We start from the raw sequence: 9,469 nt of genomic DNA, 5'->3' as shown, positions 1-9,469 counted from the left end.
GGCCACTGCACTCCAGCCTGGGTGACAGAGCGAGACTCCGTCTCAAAAAAAAAAAAAAAAAAAAAAATTATTTTTAGTTACAACAGATGACAGAAAAAAAAAACCTGCAAAGGACTTAACATTGTTACAACCAGACAGTGTTGTATCTGACCAGACAGTATGGAGTCTGGCTTGATGTCCAGGAAGAGGAATCACTAGCATATTTATAAACTGTCTTAGATGTGTTTGCGTTTTAGTTTGTTCAAAATTAAAATGTAAATTTAGAAATGTCTAGACATCATGGATTTGAAGGAAGAAATTTATGAAGTTGGTTCAATGCAGATAGTTTTGTAGCTTTTTGTATAAAATGCTTATTTCATATACATGGGAAAAAAAATTGACTCAAGACCCTCTTTTTCTCTCCCTCTCTCTCTTTTAAAAATCTGGTGTATTTAGCTCCTTGGTGAGTTGGAAAAAGACCCCAAACTTGTCTACCATATTGGCCTCACCCCAGCCAAACTTCCTGACCTTGTGGAAAACAACCCTTTAGTCGCTATAGAAATGTTGCTGAAATTAATGCAGTCAAGCCAGATCACTGAGTATTTCTCTGTCCTGGTCAATATGGACATGTCTTTACATTCAATGGAAGTTGTAAATCGGTAAGTTTCTAGATTTGATCAAATGTGTGGGGATAGATACAGATTAGATGGCCAGGAAGGAAAAATTGTAACAGATTTTTGTGTTGATATTATTGGCATAAGATTAACTATTAAAGAAATAATCTAAGCCTTAGCATTCACTACATGTGAATTTAGCATGCGTTAATAAGAACTGAGGGTAGGATTTCAAACATATTTAGTGTTAGTAGAAGCATAAATGAAAACTGCTGAAATTTATTTTATTTATTTTTTTGAGAGGGAGTCTCACTCTGTCGCCCAAGCTAGAGTACAGTGGTGCAATCTCGGCTCACCGCAACCTCCACCCCCTGGGTTCAAGCAATTCTCCTGCCTTAGCCTCCCTAGTAGCTGGGATTACAGGTGTGTGTGCTACCACACCCGGCTAATTTTTGTACTTTTAGTAGAGACGGGGTTTTGCCATGTTGGTCAGGCTGCTTTCGAACTCCTGACCTCAAGTGATCTGCCCACCTCAGCCTCCCAAAGTGCAAGGATTACAGGCGTGAGCCACTGTGCCAGCCAATTACTGAAATTCATTTCCCTGTACATAGTCCTATCTTCTTTATCCCTGTACAAATACAGATATTTTTTTCTTAGTGACTAACAGCTGTAAGTGTGGAAAAATATGGACCGTAAGAGCTGAGAATCCTAGGAATGCCGTCCTAGCTTCCTCGTGCTCTTCTCCCAGCCTTTCTGACTCCCCCGTCTCCTGACCCTGCCATCCTTGACTGTCAGGAAAACAGAACGTCTTCCCTTCTTGATGTGTGCTGTACAGTGTTTGCATTTTATAGTATTTTCCTTACAAATATCTTTTAGGTAAATTGTGAATTAGATGGGCTGGAGGGCTTCAGTTGTTTATGTGCAGGATGGCCAGAGGTTCAGGTGTGCCTGAGTCCTGGTGGAGGCTTTGCATCCTGAGCTCCCTTTCACGTGGTTTCATCCTGCTTTGGATGATAAATTATATGGTCCTCCTATATGGGGAAATCCGTTCTGAGTGCCAAGCGACTAAACTTCAGTGACAGCATAGTTTTTTAACACCTGTTTGTAAGTTGGGGCTTTTTGAAAAATCTATGTGAAATTGAACTACAGAATGTGCCCTTTTTTCATCAACTACTGGGGAAAAAAAGCCCAGCTGGAAGCCAAGGGAGTGGAAGTATGTGCATAGAAGGAGTGCATTCTTTTAGGGGCAGGAGAGGGAGGAAGCGTGGGGTTTCCAGATTAATTTTTAACTTTAACTTTGGTCACCAGCAAAACCAGCTAGCTGCTTGTTGAAAATGTGTTGCTGCATTTCTCCCACTCCTTGTTCCAGTCTTTCCCCTACTGAGTGAAGACTCTCTTTTCAGTGGCCCAGTTCTGTGCAGGTTTGCCTGCACAGCGTGGATTGACCACGCTGAGTGTTCACTTCCCCTTCACCATATTCTTATAGCAGTTCTTGTCTCTACCAGACATTTGGCCCTGAGTCCAAGATGCAGAATCACTGTATCTTTTTGTCAGTGCGATTCTATCTGCTCAGTATCTTGGAATTCAAGGACAGGGTCCTGTTTGTTTTCCCCCAACACCTATCACAGTGCATCATCCTTAAGCGTGAAAACATGTTTGTTGGTGACACACGAATCTCAAGTGACTGCAGCAGCTCATGACAGTGTCCTTGGAGCAGTGCCTCCTCATGCCTTACTGAAAAAAGGTTTGAGGTCTGCTAAGTTTAGAAAAGGTAGCATATATTAATCTTCTTTTGGAAATTCATACTTTGAGTATGGAATTCCTGTTCCCACCCCACTCATTTTTCTCCCTTAAAACATTCCATATAATCCTTTGGAAAATACTGGCTTTGGCCTTTATTATGACTCTAAATTCCAGTAACAGACCATGACTTATGATTTAACCAAGAATACTCAGGGGCAGGGCTCAAAACAATAATTGCGATGTGTACAGTAAGTAGAGACAGTTTAAAAAGTGTTATTTATGAGTAAGTAGGTGTGGCTCTTGGGTTTACTTGCCCAAGTATATTTAAAACAAGGAAATTGGATATGTCAGATAATTCCGCCAGATGACCGAAGCAAATTTTGTATTTTATGGTTAACAGTGTTTTTCGATGTTAGCAAATGAAATTAATGGCCCAAATTTTCTTTTATGAAACAGACTAACTACAGCTGTTGATCTACCTCCTGAGTTTATTCACCTTTATATATCAAATTGCATCTCTACTTGTGAACAAATTAAGGATAAATATATGCAGGTAATAGAAATTTCTGTAAATTTTATAATTGCCTGCCAGGAAAATGAACACACTAACATTTGTTCTTTTTCCCCTTTTTCAGAATCGGTTGGTGCGTCTTGTGTGTGTGTTTCTCCAATCCTTGATCCGTAACAAAATTATTAATGTACAGGATTTGTTTATAGAAGTGCAGGCATTCTGTATTGAATTCAGTAGGATACGAGAAGCTGCTGGTCTTTTCCGGTTGTTGAAGACATTGGATACTGGGGAAACACCTTCTGAGACCAAAATGTCAAAATAATACCTCATCAGAACCATCCCATCCATTCACTGTTCAGCTGTACTGTGATTTAGTTTTTACACCGTTAAAACCCTGAGTGGATTGCTTGGTCTAATGCATATAAACAGTACTTTATCTACTTAAAGCAAAGTTTTGCTTTCTTGGATGACTTTTTCCGTGAGATGAATTTTTGATAAGAACTGGGGAAAACGTGTCTTTTAGGTGTCTTGCTGATGACTATCCATAGGAGGAATGGCTATCCCAAAAAAATAGATGAGTTTTTTTTTTTTTAAGCACTAAAGAACAAAATGTGTTTTTCATTAATACAGGCTTCTGATGAAACAGGAATCCAGTTTTCGTAAAGTTCCAATGTTGATAATGAGAGTAAATTCTTAAACATTTGTGATACTGTCCTAGAGGTGAAAGCAGCTGAATGTTTCTGAACCATCAAGAGGCAAACAGGAGTTTGGTTCTTGAACCTGCTTATGCACAAAGCTCTTAACTCCTCATGAACCAAGGATTTACTTGTAACTTTCTCCTTGTCGTGGAGGCTTAATAGACAACAGAATAAATGCATTTCTTGGGCCTCTTATAAACTTGGGAACGCTTAGAAAGCTGCTTCTATTACCAGGCTGTAATAGCTGGTATAGTTTTTTGGTTTTTTTCCCTCTTAAGATGTTCTGTTATTAGTCTGAGACAGCTATTTTTTTGTTTTAAGGAAAAACGTCAGTCAGTGCTCTGGGAGGTAATTTCCTGTGGGGTCTGCACCCTCCTGTCTGGGTGGTGGATGTGGGTTTGAGAAGTAGGAGAGCAGGGTGGTACCATGTGGGCTCTTACCCTTTATGTGATTTTGGACAACAGTGCCTTCCATTAAAGTTCTTTTTATCAGCTGTTATCTGATATATTTTTTAAGAAATCATGAGAAATTCCTTTTACTGAGGTATTTTCAAAGTGTATTTACAAGGAAGATAATCTGTTCAACAGGAATTACTCTCTAACACTTTGAAAAAGTTAAAGGAAACCAAGCCAAGTGATTTTAAGGTAAGTAAAAGTTCCAATCTTAAAACTCTGGAGAAAGCAGTACCAAATATTTGTAACAAATTGTCTTAGTTTTTCACTATAAGAGAAATGTTTAAGAACGTTTGCTTAGAGGAAATAATGAACTAAGCCCATCTATCAGAGGAATGCCTTCAGACAATTAGAACAATGGCAACAAGTGATTTCTTTCTACACCTAAAAGTGAGCATCCCCGTTAGCACTGGGAAAAGAACAGCTTATTACTGAAGTACTTTTGGAGTGGCGGTTTCAACCACCCAGCCTTAGGTTCCAGGACCTACAGGACCTACAGATTCTCTGGCATAATAAAACATTAAACTCACAGCCAACACCACAATCACTCATGCCTGAGTGAAGCTGATGTAACAGACACTGAGTCCATGAGGCACATCACAGCCTTGTTGCCTTTAAAGCAGTAGACAATATTTTGCTATACCTGGGGGCCATTTTAAATAGTGAAATCGCCAACAAAAAGTGCAGAAATGCAAAGAACACGGTACCGAAAAGACTATGAAAGGACACCTGTTTGTAGTAGGAGAGGAAACAAGGCATGGCATCCCCTCCAGCCTCCGTCAGAAACGTGCATGTCAGGCAGCTTGGCTCATTCACTGCTCTGTGCATGTCTGAAAATGACTGCATGTGGAGATTTTGGGGTTACAAATAAATTTTAGTAGGGAGGTTCTCAAATAGGAACTTCTTAAGTGAGGATCAAAACCACAATATTGGTGTTTACTTGAAAGACTAAAATTTTAAATGGCTTACAAAGAATAGTGGTTATATTTATAGAACATTTTATAAAACAGTCATGATTTGTACTTGCAACACCAACAAAAGCTGCTTGAAAATAAAAGTTTACCTAAAGTAAAATTGGTGGCTAGGTTTGGTGGCTCACGCCTGTAATTCCAGCACTTTGGGAGGCTAAGGTGGGAGGATCACTGGAGTTCAAGACCAGACTGGATGACATAGCAAGACCTCGTTTATGTTGAAAAAATAAAAAATAAAATAACAAGGCGTGGCATGCACCTGTGGTCCCAGCTACTCTGGAAGCTGAGGTGGGAAGGTTTCTTGAGCCTGGGAGATTGAGGCTGCAGTAAGCATCAACGGCACCACTGCACTCAAAGAAAGACTCAATAACTGCAATAAACCTTGTAATCAAATGAGTTCAATTCAACTGTCACGTTAAGATGCCTTGAATTCTTTAGATTTTCTAGTTCCAATTTCTAGCTTTAATATCTTCACCTGTTAAAAAGAAGACAGCAATAAGTAACACTTTAGGGTAGAAAGCAGTTATGTCAAAAGAAAAATAGTTTGAGATCCTAAAATGTAACTATTAGAAATAATTAACTTTCTTTTAGAAAGCTTTAAAGAAATGGTACCGATTTTTATTCTTATAGTGTACATATACATTTACACCTAATTTTAAGTAGCACACTAAATGATCCACATTCCCTTGGAGAATGATGGTCACATGTCTCTCAAACAGTATTTTGAATGATATTCCTTAAACATTTTAAGGGTATCTGGAAAATTAATGTATAGGAAGAACTTTTTACACATTTGTTAAAATGTCAGCACCCTCTGTCTACTAAGATGTTTTACTGATTTCACTTTACATCTTGTCTTTTTTTTTTTGCAATCACTGTTGTTCTTACCAGGAAAATCCCCAAGACACTTCCAAGAGTACCTGTATAATCCTGGATCTGATACCTGCAGTCACCCACACAAAGTCCTGGTGTTCCAGGCTTCTCACTAGCCAATAATACAACCCTACAACTCAGCAAAGAAAAGCATGGGTTGGTTTTTTTTCCCTAATGTTTAAATGAATGTAGTGCAAATACTTTTTTCACAACTTTACTGTACAAAGAGGGCAAGTCTCCAGCTGCGTGGCTGATTATGACACAGTAGAAATTTCACTTTTATAACTAGTAATCCAAATGTTAGTATTTTTGAAAATATGGTGACAAGTATTTTAAAAAAAACTTTTAAAACTTAATTAGCTGGGAATGTCGTAGGTGGCTTTTCTAGTTGACTATTAAGTCACAGAAACACAACATATATTAACTACAAAACTAGTTTTGGTTTGAGTCAACATCCTGTGCTTTAGCAAATCACAAAGTAGGGTTTATACCAAGCCCACAGAAACTGCTTTTGACTAAAACATATAATTACCTCAAGTTCTACTTAGTAATACATATATACTGACTTATAATTTCAGCCTTCATTGAGCAAATAAACTTCAGCGTGCTCAAAAGAAGAGACTATTGCCAAACTAAGCGATCTTACTGGGGAATTTGGTTACACTGGGTATTTCATCCCCAGTATATGGGGACGATCACCTATTCCTAAAGGTCTATTTTTTTTTTTTTAATAGTTCAGTTCTCTTTGGGATGCCTTTCTTGACCACTCCCATGGCATGAAGCTTCCAGTCCTGCTACTGAGGTCAGACTAGTGGTTCGCTTCAGGAAATTTTGTCATCGTGTGCCCAGAGAGAGCAAACTGCTGATGGAGACACTGCAATTCGGCCTTTTCTTGTCATCATTCCTCAGTAGCTGGAGGGAGCAGTCTTTTGGGAAAGGCTGTGTGTTCAGGATCCCTAAAAAGATAGCACATGGGGAAATTACCTGCCAAGTGGTGTGTGTGTTTACACCTCTGTGGCCCTTTAGTTTTCCGCTGGGACACCCAGAACGCCAGTCCAGACACCGAGGAGCCGAGGAAACAGGACAGCAGACGGGGCTGTGGAGAGCGGCACAGTCACGGACAGTCTCCTTCACCATGCCACCCACGGTTCCCACAGTTAAATACCGGTCTTCATTACACGTGAACACATGGCTCTTACGACAACTGTTTGGAGGAAAGTGATTCATGTGGTAAATAATATAACTAAATGAAATCTGATTTATTATACATTCCCCCAATTCTCTGCATCTTAACTTAAAAGCTTTAGCAAAAACTCTCATATTTGTCCCTTCCTGGTTTTTTTTTTTCCCCCCTTTAACAGGATTTCACTCTTGCCCAGGCTGGAATACAGTGGTGTGATGACGGCTCACTGCAGCCTCAACCTCCTGGGCTCAAGTGATCCTCCCACCTCAGCTTCCCAAGTAGCTGGAACTACAGACGGGTGCCACCATGCCCAGCTGATTTTTAAAATTTTCAGTAGAGATGAGTTTTGCCTTGTTGCCCAGGCTAGTCTTGAATTCCTGGGCTCAAGAGATCCTCCCATCTTGGCCTCCCAAATTGTTGGTGTTAAAAGCGTGAACCACCACACTTGGCCTGTCACTTCTTTCTCATGTTAATTTTCATCTAAACTTCTATCAATGAAAACTTTCTCCATTCAAAGTACCGAATAGTTTTCTTCTCTTGCTAATTTCTTTTTTGCTACTAAAGATTTGTGTTTCTAGATATATGACCATAATTATTCCAACCTCTCCAATTTATAATTTAGTGTTCAAGCTTTTAAATTAAGGAACACTATGACAGCTGCTGATTAAGAAATCACATTTCTGTAATGATCAAAAACAATTTACCTTGGTCTGGCACGGTATTTTTTTTTTTTTTTTAAAGAAACACCAGTCAAATTTATTACAGTTATCCACAGTTAGCAATGATGATCTTCATGCAAATTGCTGCTCTTGCCATTCCTGGACCCAAAGTGCGCCATGACCTTCAGTATTCATGCCATCTTTCACCTTGCCAAAGACCACACGTTTGCCATCCAACCACTCAGCCTTGGCCGTCTTGGCAGTGCAGATAAACTGGGAAACGTTCATGCTGGGTTCAGCATTTGCCATGGACAAGATGCCAGGACCTGTATGCTTCAGGATGAAGTTCTTGTCATCAAATTTCTCCCTGCAGATGGACTTGCCACCAATGCTGTATGGCGTGTGAAGTCACCACTCTGACACACAAACCCTGGAATAATTCTGTGAAAGCAGGAACCCTTATAACCAAATCCCTTCTTTCCAGGGCTCAGAGCACGGAGGTTTTCTGCTGTCTTTGGAACTGCAAACAGCTCCAATCTGCTAACATAGTTTTATGGATCAGATGAACAGTCACTTCTTGGTTTCTAGGCCCCTTACCTCGAAGGAGACACAGCCCAAGGGCTTGCCATTGACGGCAATGTTGAAAAACGTGGGGTTGACCATGGCTGGAAGCAAGGGGCTCTGGGCGGCAGCATCTGCAAAGCTCACAGCCTTCTTTTCAAAAGTCAGCTTCGTTAGCTACTCGGAAGAATGACTAGTTAAAACATTTTCCCCTAGTATTTCTTTTCTTTTTTTTTGAGACGGAGCTTTGTTCTTGTTGCCCAGGCTGGAGTGCAGTGGTGTAATCTCAGCTCACTTCAACCTCTGCCTCCTGGGTTCAAGCGATTCTCCTGCCTCGGCCTCCTGAGTAGCTGGGACTACAGATGTGTGCCACCACGTTCAGCTAATTTTTTGTATTTTTAATGGAGACGGGGTTTCACCATGTTAGCCAGGATGGTCTCGATCTCCTGACCTCGTGATCCACCTGCCTCAGCCTCCCAATGTGCTGTTATAGGCATGAGCCACCGCACCCAGCCCTCCCCTAGTATTTCTTAAAAGACAAAGAGCAAACAATCTACTTGCTACAGAATCAGAATATATTTTCCTATACATATTAAGCTACAGAAGGTAGATTCAAAGGCAGTGGCTGTTATGGAAACCTACTTGAAGCTGTCTGCTAACACACACTCAGTGTGCAAAGCAAAACACATTTTCTGCTTCAATAACTCATGTTGCATCTATCTGTAGAGTTTATTTCAGTAAAACTGTTTACTTACCATTTCACGAATCAAAGTATTAAGTAGCTTGAGAAAATCATATTAATCTTTATACCCTACATATGGCTATAAAAATATTTATAATTTTAAAAATTGTTTTAAATAAACATTTTTTACCTACCAACTAAAGATATAGAGTAACTAGAAGCAACACAAGACTACAATTCCACACTCTAAAAAATAACTGCCTCATATTGCTGACTTCTACCTCCAGGAAGTGAGGACAGCAGAGTGTGCGTTTAATCACTTTCTAACACTTAGCGGTCTGCAGAAGCTTTGCATTAGCCTGCTCCTTTGACCCAAAAGAACAGCAAGCAAGTAAAAAAGAAGAAATGGTTACCAAGGTCATGGTATTAAATCTGCTTAAACTCTGGGCCGGGCGCGGTGGCTCAAGCCTGTAATCCCAGCACTTTGGGAGGCCGAGACGAACGGATCACAAGGTCAGGAGATCGAGACCATCCTGGCTAACA

At 40.1% G+C, this 9,469-nt stretch overlaps 1 protein-coding gene and 1 pseudogene across 2 annotated transcripts in view; one reads left to right on the top strand and one right to left on the bottom strand.

Moving 5' to 3' along the window:
- Nucleotides 1–4,043, top strand: part of CNOT11 (CCR4-NOT transcription complex, subunit 11) — an 18,815-nt gene extending 14,772 nt beyond the window's left edge. Inside the window, exons 6-8 of the mRNA XM_011969596.1 lie at nucleotides 436–638; nucleotides 2,793–2,889; nucleotides 2,972–4,043. Of these exons, the coding sequence (XP_011824986.1) occupies nucleotides 436–638; nucleotides 2,793–2,889; nucleotides 2,972–3,169 (498 nt within the window). The 3' untranslated portion in view covers nucleotides 3,170–4,043. The remainder of the gene's footprint in view (nucleotides 1–435; nucleotides 639–2,792; nucleotides 2,890–2,971) is intronic.
- Nucleotides 4,044–4,932: 889 nt separating this feature from the next.
- LOC105531625 lies at nucleotides 4,933–8,346 on the bottom strand (annotated as a pseudogene). Its single transcript, XR_001004836.1, has 2 exons — nucleotides 8,281–8,346; nucleotides 4,933–8,213 (listed from the first exon to the last, which is right to left on the bottom strand). The product of XR_001004836.1 is annotated as a peptidyl-prolyl cis-trans isomerase A-like (transcript).
- Between the last annotated feature and the right edge of the window lie 1,123 nt (nucleotides 8,347–9,469).

Source organism: Mandrillus leucophaeus, unplaced genomic scaffold (assembly GCF_000951045.1).
Source record: "Mandrillus leucophaeus isolate KB7577 unplaced genomic scaffold, Mleu.le_1.0 Scaffold9, whole genome shotgun sequence".
NCBI lineage: Eukaryota > Metazoa > Chordata > Mammalia > Primates > Cercopithecidae > Mandrillus > Mandrillus leucophaeus.
This window is presented reverse-complemented; position numbering and strand designations above follow the sequence as displayed.